At 42.0% G+C, this 23,366-nt stretch overlaps 3 protein-coding genes across 4 annotated transcripts in view; 1 reads left to right on the forward strand and 2 right to left on the reverse strand.

Moving 5' to 3' along the window:
• Positions 1-19,251, forward strand: part of cyfip1 (cytoplasmic FMR1 interacting protein 1) — a 53,905-nt gene extending 34,654 nt beyond the window's left edge. The window contains 13 exon segments of the mRNA XM_039810407.1: positions 1,193-1,301; positions 1,393-1,512; positions 1,626-1,825; positions 2,626-2,713; positions 10,485-10,628; positions 10,880-10,970; positions 11,972-12,102; positions 12,359-12,431; positions 13,795-13,889; positions 15,617-15,646; positions 15,649-15,842; positions 15,940-16,087; positions 18,601-19,251. Coding sequence (XP_039666341.1) covers positions 1,193-1,301; positions 1,393-1,512; positions 1,626-1,825; positions 2,626-2,713; positions 10,485-10,628; positions 10,880-10,970; positions 11,972-12,102; positions 12,359-12,431; positions 13,795-13,889; positions 15,617-15,646; positions 15,649-15,842; positions 15,940-16,087; positions 18,601-18,765 — 1,588 coding nt within the window. The 3' untranslated portion in view covers positions 18,766-19,251.
• Positions 3,119-7,298, reverse strand: LOC120565072 (fibronectin type III domain-containing protein 9). The gene is given in 3 exon segments (XM_039810411.1): positions 3,119-4,707; positions 4,710-5,114; positions 6,862-7,298. Coding segments are annotated over 2 exon segments (633 nt in total). The 5' UTR covers positions 4,999-5,114; positions 6,862-7,298; the 3' UTR covers positions 3,119-4,363.
• Positions 19,252-19,358: 107 nt separating the features above from the next.
• Positions 19,359-23,292, reverse strand: nipa2 (NIPA magnesium transporter 2). Of its 2 annotated transcripts, none has more exons than XM_039810408.1 (6): positions 23,106-23,292; positions 22,187-22,420; positions 21,692-21,748; positions 21,185-21,275; positions 20,612-20,772; positions 19,359-20,359 (listed from the first exon to the last, which is right to left on the reverse strand). In XM_039810408.1, the coding sequence occupies exons 2-6, from the start codon at positions 22,323-22,325 to the stop codon at positions 19,707-19,709; spliced, it is 1,101 nt and encodes a 366-aa protein (XP_039666342.1). In that variant the 5' UTR covers positions 22,326-22,420; positions 23,106-23,292; the 3' UTR covers positions 19,359-19,706. The 2 variants fall into 2 exon arrangements, with proteins under 2 accessions (XP_039666342.1, XP_039666343.1); XM_039810409.1 differs by lacking the exon at positions 23,106-23,292 and adding an exon at positions 22,520-22,660.
• Positions 23,293-23,366: the final 74 nt, after the last annotated feature.

Genomic DNA, 23,366 nt, shown 5'->3' on the forward strand with positions numbered 1-23,366 from the left:
GCTCATACAATGAGAAGACTGATCAGAGATGCAGCCAAGAGGCCCATGATCACTCTGGATGAACTGCAGAGATCTACAGCTGAGGTGGGAGACTCTGTCCATAGGACAACAATCAGTCGTATACTGCACAAATCTGGCCTTTATGGAAGAGTGGCAAGAAGAAAGCCATTTCTTAAAGATATCCATAAAAAGTGTCGTTTAAAGTTTGCCAAAAGCCACCTGGGAGACACACCAAACATGTGGAAGAAGGTGCTGTGGTCAAATGAAACCAAAATCGAACGTTTTGGCAACAATGCAAAACGTTATGTTTGGCGTAAAAGCAACACAGCTCATCACCCTGAACACACCATCCCCACTGTCAAACATGGTGGTGGCAGCATCATGGTTTGGGCCTGCTTTTCTTCAGCAGGGACAGGGAAGATGGTTAAAATTGATGGGAAGATGGATGGAGCCAAATACAGGACCATTCTGGAAGAAAACCTGATGGAGTCTGCAAAAGACCTGAGACTGGGACTGAGATTTGTCTTCCAACAAGACAATGATCCAAAACAAAAAGCAAAATCTACAATGGAATGGTTCACAAATAAACATATCCAGGTGTTAGAATGGCCAAGTCAAAGTCCAGACCTGAATCCAATCGAGAATCTGTGGAAAGAACTGAAAACTGCTGTTCACAAACGCTCTCCATCCAACCTCACTGAGCTCGAGCTGTTTTGCAAGGAGGAATGGGCAAAAATGTCAGTCTCTCGATGTGCAAAACTGATAGAGACATACCCCAAGCGACTTACAGCTGTAATCGCAGCAAAAGGTGGCGCTACAAAGTATTAACTTAAGGGGGCTGAATAATTTTGCACGCCCAATATTTCAGTTTTTTATTTGTTTAAAAGGTTTGAAATATCCAATAAATTTCGTTCCACTTCATGATTGTGTCCCACGTTACAGTTTTATATCTTTATGTTTGAGGCCTGAAATGTGGCAAAAGGTCGAAAAGTTCAAGGGGGCCGAATACTTTCGCAAGGCACTGTAATCTGATGGTGAGTTATCTGGTGGGTTAATGATGGGAACCACTGTTGTGATACACTTTTTATTTTCATTCTACAATAAATTGTTATTTAAAACATTGAATCACACTTTGATGGAAACACCACGTCCAAGTAACTTGACTCCTTCTCGGTTTATCTGAATCCCTTAGCCTTCTGCTTGACAAACGTTTGAGAGCCGACTGCAAGAACCAAGGGGCCAACATTCCATGGCCGGCCTCCAACCGCTACGAGACACTGCTGAAGCAACGCCACGTCCAGGTACCAATCATATGCATTGTGACCGCTCTGTACTGCCACCTTCGTTATTCCGGCGCTATGTTGAGTCTAACTAACTGGTTGTGTATCTCAGCTTCTAGGCCGCTCCATTGATCTGAACAGGCTCATCACTCAGAGGATTTCAGCTGCCCTTTACAAGTCTCTAGAGCTGGCCATCAATCGCTTCGAGAGTGAGGACCTCACCTCAATAATGGTATGTTCCTTTTAAATCTTTTTTTAATAAGTACATAACATCCTTGTGTTTTCTACTACTGTGTGTTGGTGTACACTTGTGGACTATTCTTTCTGTGTATTACTTGGTTAAAGGAACTGGAAGGTCTCTTGGACATCAACCGCATGACACACAAGCTTCTCAGTAAGTACTTGACCCTGGACAGCTTGGACGCCATGTTCCGCGAGGCCAACCACAATGTGTCGGCGCCCTACGGCCGGATAACACTGCACGTCTTCTGGGAGCTCAATTATGACTTCCTGCCCAACTATTGCTACAACGGCTCCACCAACAGGTGCGTTAGTTTTAGTTACTGTCAGCTGTTGCCGTCAATACTCTGCCTGTTCTTTCTGGAGCTAAACTGTCATGGTGGTAAACTACTTTGCTAATTAACTCTGACATTTGTTTCACAGAGAAGAGTCCACAATAGCTTTCAATCCAAATGTACTCTATTTCAAAACATGAATTCCTGCCAGTGTGCTGCCATCATGGTTTATGGCCGATTGGTAGTTCCATCAATCATAAATTACATAATACAGGTGGCACACAGTGGTCTCAGCTCATAGATCAGCTGCTCAGGGTCAGACCAACATTTCAAAAAGAAACGCTGCTCATTCTGAATCTGATCCCTGATGCCTCATCACGAATTCAACACTTTTTAAGCACAGACCAAACTGCTTTTACAGTATCGAGTATCAAAAAATGCCTCGTCATTCAATACCCAATTTCAATATCTTAAGAGTAAATCTCATCAGTGTCAGTGAGCCAATAAACACGCAGCATGCTTCTACTAAGATCTAATTATGCTGCTGATTCGCTGTCTGAGACGTTGTAGAGACTTGCAGGGAAAACTCTACGTTATACAGAGACGGGGCTCACATAGTAGGAGCTGAGAAATAAAATAAGAGTTGTGCCATAATGTGTAGTGTTCATTTCTTTTTGTTTTATAAAATTGGTATTGAAAAAAGTATTGTTTCAGAACCAGTATCGAAGTCACGGTATTGGTACCGGTTTTTGAACGATACCCAGCCCTCTAAAATACCAAGATGTTGGTGATGATAGCGATGTTTGATGAATCTCTTTATGTGTGTCCAGGTTTGTGCGCACTGTCCTGCCATTCTCTCAGGAGTTTCAGAGGGACAAGCCGCCCAACGCTCAGCCCCAGTACTTGTACGGGTCAAAGGTCAGTACTTTTTCATCACCACTTTATTTTCATGGATTACATGCGTGGGGGAAAAAAGGCATATTTTGGATTTCTCCCTGTGTATAACCTCTTTTATGTCCACATGTTGAAGCCAAACAGTCATCACATGTTATATATATATATATATATATATATATATATATATATATAGAGAGAGAGAAAGAAAGAGAGAGAGAGAGAGAGAGAGAGAGAGAGAGAGAGAGAGAGAGAGAGAGAGAGAGAGAGAGAGAGAGAGATTACAAATGGGAAAGCATCATTATGGTAAAAGATGTGTGAAACATATTAAAACGTATGCGAGGTAAAGTGAACACTGTGATCGAAAGATTTTTCATGAGCTTCTTATTTACAAGAGCAAATTATATAATTCAGTCATTGTTTCAAGTGTTGCATTTGCAGAACATTTATCATTGAGAACTTTGGAGTGGTGCAGTAAGAGCCTGACAGGCGTCACAGAGAAAAGTTTGTGCTCTTGATTTAGTGCGTCATTCATGCTAGATCAGAGGAAGTAGTGTGATGTGCATGAAATCAGATATGACTGTCCATCATCAATCAAACCCATGTTGTTGCATGTCCAGACCTGTTGGCAATTTTTCATCCAGACAGCTGTTCTAAAAGGTCAAACAATTAAATAACAAAACACGTACACGTTGAAACTGTCGCTAAATTAAAGTTCAGGGCTCTCTGACATGCAGAGGAAGAAGAAGAAGAAGTTGCCTCACCCCTGAAACCCTAAAATAATAACAAATAAATATGAATTAGATCAGATAATAATGTAGCCTGATAAAGCAAGACATGCCACAAACCAGTTACATGATCCCTGAATTGCATAGCCAGGCTTGTTGGAGACTTGAGGTTAAGTTGGGCAGTTACTGAGTATATTAAGCGGTAATATCAATGCATTTTTCATAACACGATGCGTCAGGGTCTCTTTGTCCAGTTGACAATGCAATTGTATCAATTTTTTTTTTTTTTTATAAATCTGGTCAACCCTGCCAGGCTCTCCTGTGCGTTAATCTACGCCAGGGTAATGTTGGAAAAGATTTCCTCTTTTTTTTTTTTATTCAGCGAGCAATTTGTTGTATTTTAGCAGAATACTGAAGGCCATTCCAAATAGTCAAACTAAATATGAATTAGATCTCATGGTGTTGGCCTGAGATTAGTTGTCTGACTGCAACAGGTAAACTCTGTTTATTTTGTACAAGATGCGCAAAGTGATACATGTAAATCTTGCAGTGTCTTGGTTGCAGTATGACAAGAAGAACCGATGATAAAGTGTGTGTTAATATTAGTAATGTTTCAAGAGCAAGAATTAAGTAATTCGTGGTCACAAATTATTAAAAGAGCACACAGTTTTAAGAGATGAGACAAGATTAACCTATATTGCCATTGGCACGGAGACCCATACAACGAAATTGTGAGTGCCACAACTGCAGGTGCATTAAAGATAATAAACAAGATAGACAATAAATCAAGAGCACGGATTAGTAATTCAAGATTCACAGATTAGTTTCTATTTTTTTTCTCCACAACACCTTCTGGGCTTTCGTAGAATTTAAACATTGGATGAAAAAACTCTGTGATAATTCATTCTGGGCACAACAATGCTTTGATGACCTCAATCCAGTTGAATCATACTGGCTCGGCGCCACCCAGCTTAGCGAGTGTCCTCAGCTCGTGGTCCTGGGTAATTATGTTGCCAGTGGTCCTAATCGAGAGGGGGGGCTGCATGATGCTGGCATGTTTGGCACTGTCCTCGCTGGTGCGTCTGGGAGCGTAGAGGCGTCCAGATCCAGACATGTCTTGGCGGTTGGAGTTGGTCACAACATGGCAGCCGTCTGCATCCTGACTGGGGATGGAGCAGATGGTGTGGAGACATCCCCACAACAGTATGCCGGCAATGACCAGGAGCAAGACGCAGCAGGTCAGCCAGACACCCATGGCGAGCTCCCACCCGGCCCGGTCGTGAGCTTCGTGCCGTCACTCAGAGTGCTGAACACCTGGCACTGGTCGCGCACAGGATTGGCTGCCTGACATGTCACGCACAAGAAGTAGGCAGTCTGGGGGAGGAGGTTGGCCAGGTGCGTGCTGGTCTGACTGACAGGGATGCGTTCCTCATGCATGAAACTCTTGCGCTTGTAGCCCATGAGCAGGCTGTTCCAGTTTGGGTCGTACATGACGCTGTAGAAGGTGTCCAGGCAGCTGGGGGACGATGGCCAGCTCACTCTGGCCGAGGTGGCAGAGATGTTGTACACCTCAATCCCCATGATGCAAGGCTGTTTCTGTAGTCGGTCGGTCGGTCTGTCCGTCTGCTTCTAGAGCCAAGTTGATATGAGTGGAGTTTTTCTCAGTTATCTTTGTGTTCTCATGGTGTAAAGCTGAACTGGAAAAGAGAGATAACATAAACACAGAGTAAAAGACTGACGGGATTAATTCATTTTTCATTTAGTCCCGGCAATGTCTGATCTTTGTGCTTTACAGCTGGGAACTTTTTTATTTATTTATCTTTAGATTATTTTGGGGGCATTTTAGGCCTTTTATTTGATAGGACAGCATAGACATGAAAGGGGAGAAAAGAGGGAGAATGACATGCAACCGGCCCTTTGCCCAAGGGTCAGAACCAAACCCGTGGCCACTACAGCAAGGACTGAGCCTCTGTACAATTATGTACAATATGTAATTATAATAATGTCATGGCAACCTACCCATGATACAAAACCTCAAAAGTGAGAGAAAAACAGAGGATAATAAGCATTGTATGAAGGATTATCTGGAACAAAGTTCAGTGGTGGGAGGGAGATGAGCGTGCCGTACGCACAGATGTTCAGCAAATGACATAATGCAGAATGATTTTTGAGGAGGCTCATCTGTGCTGTAAAGTCACCTGTTACAGGACAGGTGTCAAACTATATGACTATTTATATGAACATTAGGTCAGCTATTCACATGACCATAGTCATTTATCATTGCTTTGGCACAAAATGCAACGAGTAAGCCTTGCTATTGAATCATATTACTCTCAAATGCAATTATACACATGTTCATTGTGTAAATCCCTAAATGCAAAATAGATGGATAGATGTAGGCTAGATGTGGAACAATACAACTCCCTTACAATTTAGAGCAACCAAACAGGCAAACAGGTGACAGGTGAAAATATCACAGCAGATTGTTGTAGGGGGGGGCTGCATCGTGCCTAAAGATTTTTCCCTCATTACATTGCAAGGGAGGATATCAGGTGTGGTGTCGATAAAATGTTGTGGCCAGACAGACAGGAGATTGGATGACCCTTGAGGTTGATAAAAGCTTTTTTTTCTGTATTTGCGGTTGACAGGTGTGTGACACACAATGAGAAAGTATAGCGTGTGCCATCAATACTTTTCAGCTACCTAAATATACAATATTAGCAACTGGACAATATAACATGATGGGTAACTATCACCCTTTCAGAGTCTGCTGTCATTAGACAAGATGTCGTTACATTTTGACTGTCTTGGTCTAAACAATGATAAAGGAACCTTTTGTTTTGATGACAATGATTTAGTCATTGATGGATTTATTTGAAACATGAGTTGATTATTTTGATTGAGTAATCACCTTTTGCAAGTTACATAGAGTGATGTGCTGAATGTACCACGTGGTGTGAGGATTGTCCTTTTAGAGTTTTGAAAATTGTACATTTGTTTCAGTAAATGGGCCAAAACTGTAAAACCCCACTGGTCAGGTTTGAATAGCATGGCCAGTAGCTTTAGCTTTGATATTTGATATTTATTGAAACTTATAAAATGTAAAATAATTTAAATAACTTAAAACAGATGGCAGGTGGTGACATTAGAATACTTTAAGGTGTAAAATAGAAAAGCAGATTTGATCTTCCGTGTTAAATATATTTTTTATTTACATGGAACCAAATAATTTCATGTCAAATAATTAGCTGTAAACACGTGTTCATTCAACAAGGCACATTCAAAGTACATGGTCAAGTATGTTGTTTTTTAAATAGGCTTTCTTTTCCTTTTTTTCCTATAACGTCAGCTGTAGCCCATAGCAACAAAACATCTATTTATCTATATGGTAATGAGCCATATTAAGAGAATAATAAGTGTTCATCCATTCAAAGCATTACTTACCAGAAAAACACTGAGAGCACGTGTTGAACATCCCAATCTGTCTTGCCTGAGGTGTTGGTGCCGATAGACTATCCCGACGTCCTGTTAGTCTTTCTAGAATCTATTCCCCTGTCAGGTTATGAAGAGCTCTGACGCTTGGTTTTCAACCTCAGGAGTGGACCGGAGATTGGCGTGTCCTTGTCTCCTCTGCTGCCACACTAGTGGGAGTGCTGCTGGATTAGAGCAGCGGCAGCTCTGACTCTCTGCCGACAGGGGAGAGAGGGAGCTGAAACCTTTTGCAGTGGATGAAAAGAAAAGAATGCATTGTGTAGAAACAGTTCAACATCCAAATGGGTCATTATACTGTATGTATTTTTAAATGGTTGTAAATGAGGCTTCTTTGATATTGTTTTCTGTTCCCAATTTTCCCTGCTAGTTCATCTACAGACATCAAGGTGATATTGATCATTCATTTCCCCTTGAACAGCACTTTGGTCCATATGGTATCTTTAAAAATCTAGTGGCAGGGTATGGTGAGGGGGCTGAAATGATGTTCAGTGGGTCGATCCATCTGTCTGACCATTTGTTCCTGCTGCAAAGTCTCTTAACATCTGCTGGCCAGATTGTCATAACATTTCCTGTGGATATTCATGGTCCCCAGAGGTTGATTCCTAATGTTGCCAGTGATCTCCTGACACTTGTGTTCCCATTAAGCAGATTTTTTTCACTTGTACACAAAAACCTTCAAAATCTAACCGGCAGATTGCTGTGAAATTTACCCTTTGCATTTTTAACAGTCCATGAGCTTTCCTCTACTGCCGCCCTCAGGTTCAAATCTTCGTTTTGCCCACAAGACGTCTCCTAATCTACCAGGCCAGTAAATTCAGGGATTAAAGGATTTATTATCGTCATTACACAATCCAGGATTGCATAATGAAATGTAGGTGTAGTTGTAATTTAGGGTGATGGACTTATTTTTTATTGACGATCTCATGGGACAGTTTATTTAGCCACATATGTTGTTAGTCTAGGCATGGTAATGTCGGTAATGTCGGTTAGACTGAAGTATCTCAACAACTATTGTGTGTGTGTGTGTGTGTGTGTGTGTGTGTGTGTGTGTGTGTGTGTGTATATACATACATACACACTACTGGTCAAAAGTTTTAGAACACCCCAATTTTTCCAGGTTTTTATTGAAATTCATGCAGTTCAATGTCTTATTGTACTAGTGTAAGAATAGAACAAATGAACAATTTAAGTTAAAAAAGAAATCGTGGAATCAATTTATAAACCAAAATATATTCAAAATTTTTGACTCCTCAAAATAGCCCCCTTTCGCAGATATAACAGCTGAACACACTCGTGGCATTCTTTCTACAATGGAAATCAAATATTCATCCCAAACCAGCTCAATGGGGTTTAAGTCTGGTGACTGTGCTGGTCACTCCATGTTTTTAAGCTTACCATCTTATTCTTTTTTCCTAAGGTAGTTCTGGCATAGCTGGGACTTATGTTTTGGGTCATTATCTTGCAGTAGGATGAACCCCTGACCAACTAGGCACATACCAGAGGGTACTGCATGGTGCTGCAGAATGCTGTGGTAGCCGTTTTGGTTAAGGGTGCCTTTCACTCTGTACAAATCCCTGACCCTGGATCCAGCAAAACAGCCCCAGACCATCACGCTTCCTCCTCCATGTTTGACAGTTGATGTCACACACTGAGGAACCATCCTTTCGCCTACTCAACGGAGTACAAAAATCCTGCATGATGAACCGAAGATTTCAATTTTGTTTCATCAGTCCATAACACCTTCTTCCAGTCTTCAGTAGTCCACTGACGATGTTTCTTGGCCCAGGCAAGCCTCTTTTTCTTATTCTGATGTCTTAGCAATGGCTTTCTTGCTGCAACTCGACCTATCAAACCTGCAGCTCCAAGTCTTCTCTTTCCAGTTGAAACTGAGACTTCTTATTACGACCAATATTAAGCTGTGCTTGAAGCTGTTGTCCTGTGAGCCGCCTATCACGCAAGCTGTTGACTCTCAGAAACTTGTCTTCTGATTCTGTTGTGGCTTTGGGTCTGCCAGACCTCTTCCTGTCAGTTTCCCCCAGTTTCTAAGTGCCTTTTGATGGTGAAGAATACTGTACTCACTGACACCTTGACCTTCTTCACAATTTCTCTGTAGGAAAGACCAACATTCTTAAGTCTTATGATGGTCTGTCTCTCTTCCATTGTTAATTGCCTTTTTCCCGCCATTTTTATAGCAACACACTACTTTCTGCAGAACAATACTGTTCAAATAATGCTCACGAGGGTACGGTACCACAGTGTGTTCCAACAGTAATTTTTATTTTTTTATATATATATATATATATGTATGTATGTATGTATGTATGTATGTATGTATGTATGTATGTATGTATATAAATAAATAAAGACAGTCATGGTTCTTAAAGGATGAATTCTAATGACTTTGGTGATACCCTACTTTTTCATCTAAGATTAAAGATTAAGACATACGTTATTGATGGGAAATTACATTTTATTACACACAGGCCTGAAAATACACACACATGCCTAGGACCTATAAATGCACAAATGGAGAGGTGTGAGTGAGGGGGGCTGCCCATGACAAGTGCCCGAGCAGTTGGGGGTTCAGTGCCTTGCTCTAGGGCACCTTGGCAGTGCCCAGGAGATAAACTGGCAACTCTCCAGCTACCAGTCCACATGCTCGGGTTTCCAAGCCAGGGCCCTACGGACTGAGCCCTTTAGCGCCACCAGCTGGTCAAAAATGTCATTTATTGAGGAAAATATCTCAACAATGCACGTGTTTGTACTTGCTAAAAATTTTGTGCAGACATTTATGCTGTCTAGAGGATGAGTCCCACTGACTTTGGTGATGCTAACTTTTCATCTAGTACCACTACCAGGTTCACATTTGTGGTTTTAAGGGGCAACTTAACTCGATGGATTGGTTCAGATATTCAGATCCCCCACAGGATGAACTGTGATAAATTTGTTGAGCCCCTGACTTTTTATGTAATGCCATTGTCGGGCCAAAATTGTAATTTGTCCGATACTTTGGTTTATGAACAAATACCTGCTAAACATCAGCATGTAGTGAATGAATTCATGAAATCTGACGTTGGCATTTAGCTGAAGTCACCACTGTTCCTGGGTACAGCCTCAGAGCGGTTAGCATGGCAGTGATTATTGATTCACTCGTGTACTTTATGTATTGTGGGCTTTTAGGAGCATTGCAGCCTCCGGGGGATGCTAACAGCCATTAGACATTAAGTTGTAAAAAAAACAAAAACATGTTTTGTATAATTTCCAAACATAAACTGTTGATGTGCCCTTGGATGTTGAAAAGTATTCTCTGTGACAAAGTGACTCAGCGCTTCTACACACACAGGAGCAGTTCCCTTCACTACCCATTTGTTAATAATGGAGAGGATGAGCAGTTACTGAGCAGTGGCTTCAAAAGAAACAATTTTCTGCTTACCGTTTATCTTTTAAAGAGTCGTCCTCACTCCCTGACTCATCAAGGATGATTATAAGCACACAATGTTTATTCGAGTGATGAAATAAGTGTTGGTAGTTGTTGATCTTCTTCTCATCATCACTCATCTTTCTTCTGCATGCAGACCTTGAATCTGGCGTACACTAGCATATTCAACACCTACAGGAACTTTGTGGGCCCCCCGCACATTAAGGTCATGTGCAGACTGCTGGGTTACCAGGGCATTGCCGTGGTGATGGAGGAACTGCTGAAGGTGGTCAAAAGCCTGGTGAGTAGGACAGTAAGCAGCAATGGTTTGTGGGAGGCGCAGTTTGATTGCTGGAACTTCCTGCTGTTACAGAATGAGGAGGGGTTATAGGAGGTCACTTTCTTTGTTAGTTATGAATGAGACTGATGTAAATAAGCACTAAAAAAAGGGGATCTTTGTTAGATTTGTTTTCCTGTGTGTTCTTCATGGTTTCCTATTAACTGAGTATTTGAACTGTATACGCTGCTTAATGCTCTCATTCTCTTGTATAGCTTCAGGGCACCATAATGCAGTATGTGAAGACCCTGATGGAGGTGATGCCCAAGATCTGCAGACTCCCCCGCCACGAGTACGGTTCCCCAGGTAACTGACCATGTAGTCTATATCCACTACGTTCCACTTTGTGAGGACTATGGTTAACTGCTCCTCAGATCTCTGCAGGGTAAATCCAGACAGCTAGCTAGACTATCTGTCCAATCAGAGGTTTCTGTTGCACGACTAAAACTACTTTTGAACGTACACACGTTCCACCAAAACATGTTCCTTCTTGAGGCTATTTTGCAGAGGCGCCGTCCAAGAGAAATGGCAATAAACCAGAGCATTTTTTTCTCCCATCCTGGAATGCTGTGTGGACTAGCCAGACCTTCTTCCGCAGCGCTTTAGAGGAAGGTCTGGACATGAGAGACTACTGACCATGTAACCTCTACTTGTTGGAAGCAGAGCTGCAAAGATGAACCGATATCTATCAGTTGTCAACCATTAAATTAATCGCTGACAATTTGGAAAATTTATTAATCGGTTTAAGTCTGTTTTTATCAAATAAAAAAAAAACATTCTCTGATTCAAGCTTCTTAAATGTCGGAGTCGAACCTGGGCCCGCTGCGTTCATGAGTAAATCTCTATATATGGGCGCCCGCTCTACCAACTGAGCTATCCGGGCGCCCTACACTCCTCTTCAAAGAACCAAGCTGTGCAACTAATAACAAAGAGCTATTTTAAAGCTTTATTTGAAGCTTTGTATGCGAGGAAAACTCAAACTGACTAACATGCCATCAAATCTCCATGAAGTAACAGAACAAAGAACCAATGTTTATAGTTGTTTTGCTCAAATATGTTTCTCCTTTTTTAGTTTTTTCATAAAAATAAAAAGAGAACTGAGTTGGGAGCGAATTCACACAGAGTACCCAAATTTTGCAGAGACGCGTACACTATACCAGAAAATTAGCCATGCTGCAACAAAAGCAGTACAAATGGCCAGCAGCATGTGTTTACGCCTCAAACGGATATACGCGCTGCTGTGACGGATGGTTGAGGGCTGGTAAACTGTGGGACAGATGATGTATTTGGGCTCTATTTCTTTTCAGGTATCCTGGAATTCTTTCACCACCAGCTGAAGGACATTGTTGAGTATGCCGAGCTCAAGACCGTGTGCTTCCAGAACCTGAGGGAAGTGGGCAACGCCATGCTGTTCTGTCTGCTGAGCGAGCAGAGTCTGGTACGCATTTCAATTGGAACATTTCCAATTTCAGTGCAAATGTGATACATGGAGTTGATTTCCAACTGAAAAGTCTTATGGCTTATCAGTGAACTGACATTACATCTATGGTACAATCACTGAGGCGCCTGTATGGGATAGATTTATATAAATAATGCCATTTATCGGAGAATTTCACTTATTCAGCATGCAGTTAAAATGTGCTTTCATACCTTAGCATGTCAGTATTTTGACTTTCTCTGTATCTTCCTCCCAGTCACAGGAAGAAGTTTGTGATTTGCTGCACGCTGCACCTTTTCAGAACATTCTTCCAAGAGTCCATGTCAAAGGTAAGAGTGAACATTGATTTATTTCCAAGTGGAGAGGTCTCGCTGAAGTGGTTCTACAGTAGCTGTTTCCAATGCCTACACTCGCAGGCTGAGTGAGAAGCCGGCAGTCACTGACAGAAGTGAAATGCAGTAATGCTTTTAATATGGGGTTAAGACATTTGTCGTTGCTGCAAAGCATCCATAGTGTTCCACTGGTTTATACACCGCCAGAGTGACAGATGTGTAATAGATAAAAAAAATATTTAAAAAAGAGAGCGAGAGAACCCTGGCAACTTTCTCCTCACCACAGCTCCCAAATGAGGGTGACTGTCCGATTGTCTTTTTGAAGCTTCTGATGAAGCATACTGGCAGATAGGGTTTTCTTATTGTCTTATCTAGCTAAGATGTGAATCTTAAAAAAAAAAAATAATATTCACAAATATATGGTTGCATTGGTTTTAATTAAGTCTAAATAATTCCCTAAAATAGCTGGGCACTGTAGGACTAATACAAATATGGTGTGAAGGACTCAGAATAAACAGTGTGTGTGGCTCATGGTAATGGAGGAACATGTCACCCCAGTGCAACAGCTCACTGTGTGTTTTTGGACCACAATGGAGCTCTGTGGTACAGAGGAAGAAGGCGATATCAGGATTAGGATACTGTCGATACGTTCCAATCCCGATTGTTTGGTGGTTTGTATCCTATCGTCTGTCAGTGGGTTCTGAAAGCAGTTATCTCGGAGAACAAAGTGACACGAAGCAGCGCTCAGTTCACAATGTTCCAAATGTTTAATGAAACACACAAGAATATATAGGCTAGATGTTGTAACCGTCGCTCCATTCACTTGGATGACGTGAGAGTAGATGGATGAGAAAGAGGCTGCTTAGAAAAGGTTCAGCTGGTTCAAGGTAGGTCCACGCAGAAACATCTTCAGGATGAAAAACAGTGTTAACAATTTATGATACAAATGTATGATGCCAATTAAAACAGATGAGAGAGGCTTTGATTTAGTTAGAGTTCAGAACAGATCCACAGCCTGTAGGAGCGGGACTGCAGTTATTGAAGAGGTATATTGCAGTTTTTATTTTTTATTATTTTACCGGTGGCATTTTGGGTCAGTTTAGCGGAGAGTGGAGCCACACAGGTTTTTTTTTTACCGTCACTCTCGCTCTCTTCATGATTCTAGAAATAGATATCACTTTGTACTAATTCTTCTTGTGTAAAAGTAAATTGTTAAACTTTTACCGAGTGGTCCTGTGGATTAAGATGAGGGGAATCAGTGGAGCATCACAGCAAATACTTTGATTTGTTGACAATAATAAGAATATAGAACATCACCTGACTCATCTTTTCACGCTTTTCTTTTCCTCACTGTGTGCAGAGGGGGAACGCCTGGATGCCAAGATGAAGCGCTTGGAGGCTAAATACACAGCCCTGCACCTGGTCCCACTGATAGAGCGCCTGGGAACCCCACAGGTACGCCGGGACAGGAAGCTGTCATTATTGTGTTCACTATAGAATCAGCATTGTTATATCATGCAACAAGTTAAAGATGTTGACCAAATGATGATCATTTGTTTGTAGTCCTGCAGTGCCAGACCTATCTCCAGAGCGCTGCGGAGGAAGGTCTGGCAACAGGAGCATAAACTCCGGGATAGGAGAAAAGACGGTCAGGGGTTGTTTGCATTTCTTTAAACCAATCACAGTCGTCTTGGGCGGCGCTAAGCTCCGGACGCAGCGAGCGTGGCTCTTTAAAATAGTCTCAGGAAGGAACTTGTTTTGGTGGAACATAAGCACCCTGCAAAAGAAAACTCCACATACAATATTAAATTAAGTTATTGAGATTAGCTGGATAAATGGTTAAATGTAATTTGCTCTAACCAGTGTATCGCTGCCGTGTGTACTTCTTCCATAGCAAATCCCCACCAATCAGTGCTCAAACGTCCCAGTTAGACAGGAAATGCCGTGAACATACTGTATTCTTTGTAAATCTTTACAATCGTTCCTCGAATGAACCCAGCAGACCTGCGTGGTCGCACGTTTTCAAATTTTCCTAAAACTTGCCATTTTCAGCGTGTAACGTTGCGCAGAGGTTCGGTTAATGTTGCTCGATCCGACGGAGTTTAAAGTTAACGCAAAGAAACGGAAAGGGAGGGACATCCGGCAGAACTTCTGGCGGCACCGGGACTATCCATCGTCGATATTAGGGCTGGGCGATACTGGGAATTTTGGTATCGATCCGATACCAAGTAAATACAGGGCTAGTATCGCCGATATCGATACCGATACTTTTTACTTGTAACGTCACGATCATTGAATCATTTTGTGATTTTGCCTTTAGTTAGTTGATTATGATTATGATAAAACACAGGACAAAGATTTTAGGCAAATCTTAATGTTTTTATTTACTAATATTTACTAATATTCATAATAAGTCTGTAACTGTAATCTGCATGTAGCTTACATAGGAATACAAATTTTTCCAGTTAACACAAAGGGTTATTATATTCAGCAATATTCATATTTCAGGTTTGAGGTATATATCTTTATATAGGCCTAAGTGTATATTTTTGAGTTCCAGTGAAACAATTAAGATTTTTTTTAACTGGCTGAATTTATGATAGTAGTTCTATCAGTCTGCTAACTGCCTCTCTGATCACTGTGAACAACATATGCTGGAGATTACCTGGATACTGCTGATTTCTTGGCTGAAAAGCCTCTGCCAGAGACCTGTCTCTGTGTTGGGGGGTCTGGTTTGGGGTTCTCCCCCCTCCTCAACTTTTTTTGCAGCTCGGAGTCTCTCTCGGGTGAACTGCTTTAATGTGTTGCTGGTGTTACCACAGTGGTGAATTACTTTTTTTGCACACATGTGGCAGTGTCCGTATCAGCTGGAGTCAATAAACTCCACATGGTGCTTCTCTTTCTTTCCGCCAACATCACGGGCTTCTCTCACTGTTCTGACTCTCTGCTCTCCGCCCATAGACAGTATATAGTCTCCGCCTCCGGCAGAGCAGGGAGAGAGAGAGAGGAAGAGGGAGAGAGAGAGAGAGAGAGAGAGAGACAACAAAAGTATCGATCTCATCACGACAGTATCGATCCGATACCAATACTCATCTTGGTATCGATACTATCGATATTTAGATCGATACGCCCAGCCCTAGTCGATATAGACTAACGTGTCTCCCGCCTCACTTCTCTTTCAGCAAATTGCCATTGCTCGCGAGGCACCTTTACCTTGCCCAAAGAGAGGCTGTGTTGTCTATGTTCTGCCAAGGTCATCCGTCACACCATGCAGCGTGTCGACACCTGGCGTAAACGCGCCAGCAATGGCGTGATGCACGTGGACGAGTGTGTGGAGTTCCACCGTCTCTGGAGTGCCATGCAGTTTGTGTACTGCATCCCTGTGGGAGCCCACGAGTTCACAGTGGAGTGAGTGCAGCACACATCTGGACCACATCCTCTCAACCACTTTCTTTTTTTAAAGTGCCACATCTTTATACTCATGCACCCCGTTCCTGCTTTTCAGGCAGTGCTTCGGAGACGGCCTCCACTGGGCCGGCTGCATGATCATCTCCCTCCTGGGACAGCACCGACGCTTTGACATCCTGGACTTCAGCTACCACCTTCTCAAGGTGCAGAAACACGACGGCAAGGATGAGGTCATCAAGAGCGTGGTGAGTTGGAGAGATGACGATGAGCAACGTGCAGTGGCAGCTCATGACACAGCTGTACTAAAATAGTCCGAATTCTTTGACTTTTTCAGGATTTGTTTTTGAATGTCATAAAACTGGGGGTTTGTCCCGTTACATCAACACTGATCGACATTTTTCACCATTTTGTGACTTTTTAGACCAAACGGCTAATCGATTAATCAAGAAAATAATCAACAGACTAAATAATTGTTAGTTGCAGCATTAATTGGAAGATTGATTAATGGAAACAATTCGTCAAAGTCATGAAAGGATGCATTCATTTCAACTGACCAACATCCATTACTGTGCACGTGGTTGCATTTTATTGAATCTTTATTGAAGTCTTGGAGAAACTGGCAAACATTTTAATCTTAAATGATTTAAAGAATCCTTTTGTACATCTTAACTGCACTGAGGAAAAAACTCGTCTAGTCATGCCTTTTGACTTCACATTAGTTTTTTTATGCCACAGAAATCATTTATTTCTCAACACAAAGTCTGAAATTGAAAGGAACGTGTCACAAAATGTCCCTTGGACCAAACTGTGCAACTAATATGACAGGCTTTGTTTTTTATTTTGGCATAAAACTGGGGGTGGCTAATTGAAACAATTAGTGCAGTGCTTTGTCATGTCACATCAGTTGTATCACATTATTTTGAACCTTTCAATTTAACATATTCTATCATACAGATACACAAGCACTTTATTTGTAAAAGGAGTCTTTAGTAAGCTGCAGCAGCAGTGTTGTGCGTCCCTGCTGCGTGTAGCGGCTCGGTGCATCACTTTACATTTGAGTTGACAAAATGTACTGTTGATTAAAGGTCCCATGGCATGAAAATTTCACTTTATGAGGTTTTTTAACATTAATATGAGTTCCCCCAGCCTGCCTATGGTCCCCCAGTGGCTAGAAATGGTGATAGGGGTAAACCGAGCCCTGGGTATCCTGCTCTGCCTTTGAGAAAATGAAAGCTCAGATGAGCCGTTTTGGAATCTGCTTGTTATGAGGTCATAACAAGCAAGGTTACCTCCCATTTCTCTGCTTTGCCCGCCCAGAGAATTTGGCCCACCCATGGGAGAGAGACATCATGGCTTTCAAACAAGAAAAGGGGCAGTTGGTCAAGGCCACACCACCACCCTCCACCTTGTCCCCCCCCTCTCTCCTCCTCAATAGCTACAGACACAGAAATGGCACATCCTAAGGAAAGCTCATTGTAGGACTGGCTCTAGTGGCTGTAGTTCTGCACCAAGGCTGAATTTCGGGAAAGAAACTTCAGATACCTTAATCGGCATGTGTCTGATGCAAACTTTCATTTTTATGCAGATGACAGTTATTTACTGCTATGCACCCTCTCTTAAACAAGCCATTGCACATTTACAGAATGCCTTCACTGTGGTCCAAAACACGTTGCTACAGCTGAAACTTGTGCTCAATGCAGAAAAAACCAAATGTATGCTCTTCACAGGCCCTCGGAATAGACCACCGAATGTTCCCTCAGTGATTACTCTTGACGGACGTGAAATACAGACTGTTACAACTTATAAGTATCTTGGTATTGTAATTGATGATTGCCTATCATTTAAGCCTCATGTTCACTGTCTAGTGAGAAAGTTGAGGCTAAAATTGGGTTTTTACTTTCGAAATAAGCTGTGCTTTTCTTTTAATGTTAAAAAACGGTTAGTGGCATCCACTTTTTTATCTGTGCTGGACTATGGTGATATATTATATATGCATTCATCTGTTCAATGCCTTCATATGATTGACGCAGCCTATCATGCATCGCTGAGATTTATTACTAATTGTAAAGCTCGCACCCACCACTGTGAGCTGTACTCTTGTGTAGGGTGGTCTGCTCTGGCCACACGGAGGCTTTGTCATTGGTACACATTTATATATAAGGCTATTCTTGGTGTGCTTCCATCCTATTTATGTTCACTTCTTATGAAAAAAGGTGCTGGTCATTATTCTCTGTTCTCAGGCTGTTGTCTTGCTTTCTGTCCCACATGTCAGTACTGAGCTGGGTAAAAAGGCCTTTGTTTATTCTGCTCCCTTTACATGGAATTTGCTGCAGAACTTAAAACTTAGTAAATTGATTTGAGTGTTTTTAAGTTAAGAATGAGGTGTTTTGAGTTGAACTCCCTCACATGTCAATGTTTTTAATTGAGATTTCATTGTAAGTGCATAATTGGCTTTCAAACTGTTTCTATTAATTTATTTTCATGTTTTTTGTGTGTCTTTGTACATATGTAATGATGTGATGTAATTCAGCTGCCTATCTTGGCCAGGTCTCCCTTGCAAAAGAGATTTTTAATCTCAATGGGCTTCTCCTGGTTAAATAAAGGATAAATAAAAAAATACAGTATTAGGGGACCACTAAGGTCTATATAAAAGCATCCAAAGAGCACCATGTCATGGGACCTTTAACCAAAACACGACTAAATAATTGTATTAAGTGGAAAGATTACAAAATACCTCTGTATTTCTGCTTCTCTTCAGCCACTGAAGAAGATGGTCGACAGAATCCGGAAATTCCAGATCCTCAACAATGAGATTTTTGCCATCCTGAATAAGTACCTGAAGTCTGGAGACGGCGAGAACATGCCGGTCGAACATGTCCGATGCTTCCAACCCCCGATCCATCAGTCACTTGCTAGCAGCTGAGGTGGACCAACGTGAAGTTCCAAACACTGTCAGCATTACTAGACTATCCGCAAATATTCCTCATTTACTTTGGGTCTTTAGTAGCGAAGGACCATTAAATGTACGGAAGATGGGCCACGTTTGTTTTTTTTTGTCAGAATTAATTTTTTTTGTATTCACTTGTGCCTTATCAGAAATTAATTGACATTTTCCCTTTTTGGATGAACTATTTGTTTTATACTTGCAGACAGCTTTAGATCAGGAAAGTGAAATTAGTTTTATCAGATACGTATTTAAGGCTTTGCAGTGGTGGAATGTTAAGGGTGGACAGTAACCTATTTTAAGTTGGGGGGGAGGTGAATATTCTATATTGTAGAACATGCATGCTAAATATTTTAAAGGAAATTAAAAAGGTAACAAAGCTCATAGTCATGTTAAGCATTTATTCACTGTGCCTTGTGTTTCAAATGTTTTAAACATTTTAATTCAATAAATATGTAACAAATCTGTCTTCATCTCAAGAGCTTTTCATGTAAACACTACCAAAAAAAAAAGTTCAAAACGACTTCCAACTAAAATTGTTGTCACTTTCAAGTATCACGAAAAACTCCAAATTATAGCGACTGCCTTTTTTTAATGTCATTGTCAGCAGGACCTCAGAATATATTAAAACTATTATCAGATTGATTTATAGAAAGTAAGTCAGTGCATGAATATGCATGTACATATAACAAAACATTTCTTAAAAAAGAAAAGAAAATGTCAGCGCTACAGAGGAATGAAATTAAGTTCTAACAGTTGTTGAATATGACCAGGTCATATTCTGAGAATTAAAACATTAAATACAATCCACTGGTCTGTCCAAGTTGCTTTCCCCATACAGCTGATTGTCTTATTGTTGTCTATTTAACAACAACGCTATGGTTGGTGAGTCAGTAGGCAGCTGGAAACAAACAAACACCTTAATGATCCAATGAGGAAGTCATTGCCCCGTTCCTTCTAGAGACGCTGTCAGAAGGCAAGCCCATTTCTCTGTCGTCCATGTTCTCGGTGGACTCGTTATGTAGCAGGTCATAGTGGGACGCCATGCCATTGGCCGTGGGATGAGCCCGTTCGTCTTTCCTCATGGACACGGCGAGAGAGGCCAAGCTAACACTAATGTCTTTGAAGGCGTGGAGCAGGAAGATGCCCACGATGATGGTGAGGAAGCCACTGAGGGTGCCGATGACGTCGTCTGCGCCCATGTGCCCCCACTCCTTGAAGAGGATGGCAGAGCAGGTGAGCACTGATGTGGTGAAGAACACGTAGTAGATGGGAGTCACCAGGGAGGTGTTGAATATGTCCAGAGCCTTGTTCAAGTAGTTGATCTGTGTGCTCACACAGGCCACCAGACCCAAAAGCAAGATCCATGCCAGTGGGTTCCTCGCTATGCTTTTCCCAGCGATTGCTTCCTTGATGGCGATCCCCAGTCCTTTGACACAGGACACTGATAGTGCCCCAATTACTGAGCAGATGGTGATGTAGACAAGGATGTTGGTCTGACCGTGACGGGGACCCACGACAAATATGAAGATGAGGGCCACGATGATGACAAGAGTGGCAAAGACAAAAAACCCTAGAAAAAAAAAAAAAAAAAAAGGGGAGTAAGGGTGTTTAGCTGGACTTTACATAAATGAGTAAATATGAACATGGTTGTAGTGTTTGGTCTTAAATTAAGCAAAATAGGAAGCATTCTGATATGGAATAGCTGTATTTCAGTTTATGTGCTTCAGTTTTAATATTTTTGTTGTGAAGCATGACTAGGAAGGAAACCTTAGTGAAAGAAATACTTGAGGACAAGCTCTCTGATGTCAGGTTTGTTGTGTACCTGGGTCAACCAGCTTCTTGGCCATGTGCTCCAGGCTGCTGATCTCTTCCTCTTGCGGAGCGTGGATCACCATGGTGGTGGAGCCAAGGATGCTGAGCAGGCAACCGAGCTTCCCGTGCAGGTTTAACCGCTCGGTCAGGAAGTATGACGACAGCACTGCACTGCAATAACATTTACAGGGGAGTCAGCAGCTCGCAGTGATTACAGTCCACAACGTACAGATATGAAGAGGAGCCAATTTAGATGAGGTTTTAAAAAGGTGCTCTAAGCGATGTTGGGTGACATCACTTCTTGTTGACTGAAGTATTTTCAAACAAAATGAGGCTAGCCCGCCCCTCCCACCCCCTCCCTTCTGCGCACTAACCCCCCCAACCCCCACCCCTTCTAGTCAGTTATACATTCTTTATGTTTGGTGGTGCGGTTTGTTTTTGTTGGTGTTTGTGGAGCCTGTGCTGTCTACAGAGGCCGTGTTTTTTTTTTTTTTTTATAAATGTAGCCTAAAAAATAAAAAAAACACATGCCATCGCTTAGAGCACCTTTAAGTGTCTAAGTCATGCAGTGAGTCATCTGTACCTGACGAGCACACTGAGGGCTCCCAGCGGGGTGACCAGCGTCGCAGGAGCAAAGGCATATGCTGCAAAGTTGGCTGCTTCACCAGCTCCCACTGTAAGGGATTATGACAGTCAGTTAACTACCAAGTATGGAAAGGATAATTCTGTTGTAATGAAAGGCAGGCAGAGGTAAACATTGAAATACTGTCTGAAGATTTAATGTGTTGCAACAATATCAAGTACAAAGATACCCTGCCATGTAAGCTTTGTAAGTTGGTTTTTAGACATTTAGGCTGGATATATAATGGTTTAACAGCATTTCAATGAATGGTGAGGACCTACACACGTACTTAAATATTTAGTCACAGTCATTTAAAAAGGTCTTGAGGACACAACAGTTACTTAGTCTAAGACATATGCTTTCAACCAACTTTACCCCAGTTTTAATCTCAACATTGTGCAAATCACCAGATCCATGCTAACTGGGCATGTCTGATCACAATTTTAACTACTGAGTATCATTACTTACTTGAGAGTAAACCAGCCCACCATAGCCATTCTTTTAGATATGCATGACCGCCCTGGCCTGAAGAACAAACAATTTCAATTTTAGAACATGTGATTCCACTCATTTGAATAACATTTGCATGTAAGCTAAACCTAAATGACATAACCATCATACTACAAGTCAGGCAGCTGCACTGGATTTGAGCTGGAGTTGAAGTGACATGGTGAAGTAAATGTTTACTAGCTGTTAAGAGTGCTGATGACTCATACACACACATCCATAGAATTGCAAACACACCCTGCAGATGTGAGTAAAACTAAGCAAGCCTGAAATGTAGGGCAGGTGTAATCAGGTATGTTAATGGCCTGTCCCCATTGGTTTGGCTACTGAACAGGCTTTCAGCGTTGCTCAACAAGAGCAGGGAGTGCCATAACTCAGCTGACAAAGTTGGACAATTTGTTCCTTGGTGTAGGTTATTTGTAATGTGCATTAGATAGATCAGAAAAAGGTCAGTACCTGCACGCATCGATCCCTTCCTTGCCAGCCTCAGAAGTCCTTTCTTCTTGAGAATAAAGCTGCCTCCAATGAAGATGCTGGAGCTGATGGCCAATCCCAGACCGATGTAAAAATCATACTTTCCCCTGTCCTGACCCATAGCGAGGCTGGATATGTTGGCAATGTGGTCTGTCACATTTACGGCCAAACAGTGCAGGTGCTGACCAAAAGTACAGTTCTGGCCAGCCCAGACACCTGAGAACAGAGCACATGGAAGACAAAGCATTTATCAGCTGCCATCGAAAAGTCAAAAAGGGAGGTTTTCAGCATTATTTTCTTACAGCAATGACCTACCGTTTCCACAGGCGATATTACAAAGAAAAAACTGCGATTGTGGGGGAAATCCATCAGATTAACAGTAACGATACATTAATTAAGGACCATCTAGTTTCTCTGCCGACTGATCCCATACAAACAAACACACAGAATGACTGTTGAATGACCAGCCCAGCGGGTTGTCTGGGTGTTGGACATAAAACGCCTTGTTAACGGTACTCTATCAGAAGCTACGACAACATTTTACTTACAAGACAGGAATTCAGGAAGTGACTGCCACCGAGGTTAACCTCAACCTGGGCACGCTAGGTTCAGGGTTACGGCATGAAGTCGCCTTTTACACCCAGTTTGTCAACTATCTGGCTATTAACGTTACATGTAAGAAATGTACACTATTCTCAGTGACAGCAGCACTGTGGTGATACCACAGCGTTACATTTACATTCTACGAGTATTTAAATGGCAGTACATCCCTAGTTAGCCAGGTTAGCTTTTATTAGCGCGACGGCTAACTGACTGGCTAGCAAAAGTCGCTTAGCGTTAATCAAGAATCTGGGTATCGGTTGCTTGCTAGGTTTGAGAAGTCATAATGAGAGTTTAATACCTGTCCAAATGTGGCTGGTTGTTTCCCCAACAAAAACAAAGTGGTGGTAGGTAGCTAGAGGTTAGCTAATAGCTAGCCTACTTCCTGGCTCTGTGGCTAACCATCACATAGCTACTGCGTGCTCTCTCCATATTCAGCCAGCAGCGACCAACTCCGCCTGACGACTGCCGCACTGCGAGCTTCTTCTTCTGCTTATCACAGGAGCTGTGACCGCTGGACTGTGTGCCCTCCGCAGGCTGAAGGCAGGTACCACACATACAA

Source organism: Perca fluviatilis, chromosome 9, assembly GCF_010015445.1.
Source record: "Perca fluviatilis chromosome 9, GENO_Pfluv_1.0, whole genome shotgun sequence".
Lineage (NCBI taxonomy): Eukaryota > Metazoa > Chordata > Actinopteri > Perciformes > Percidae > Perca > Perca fluviatilis.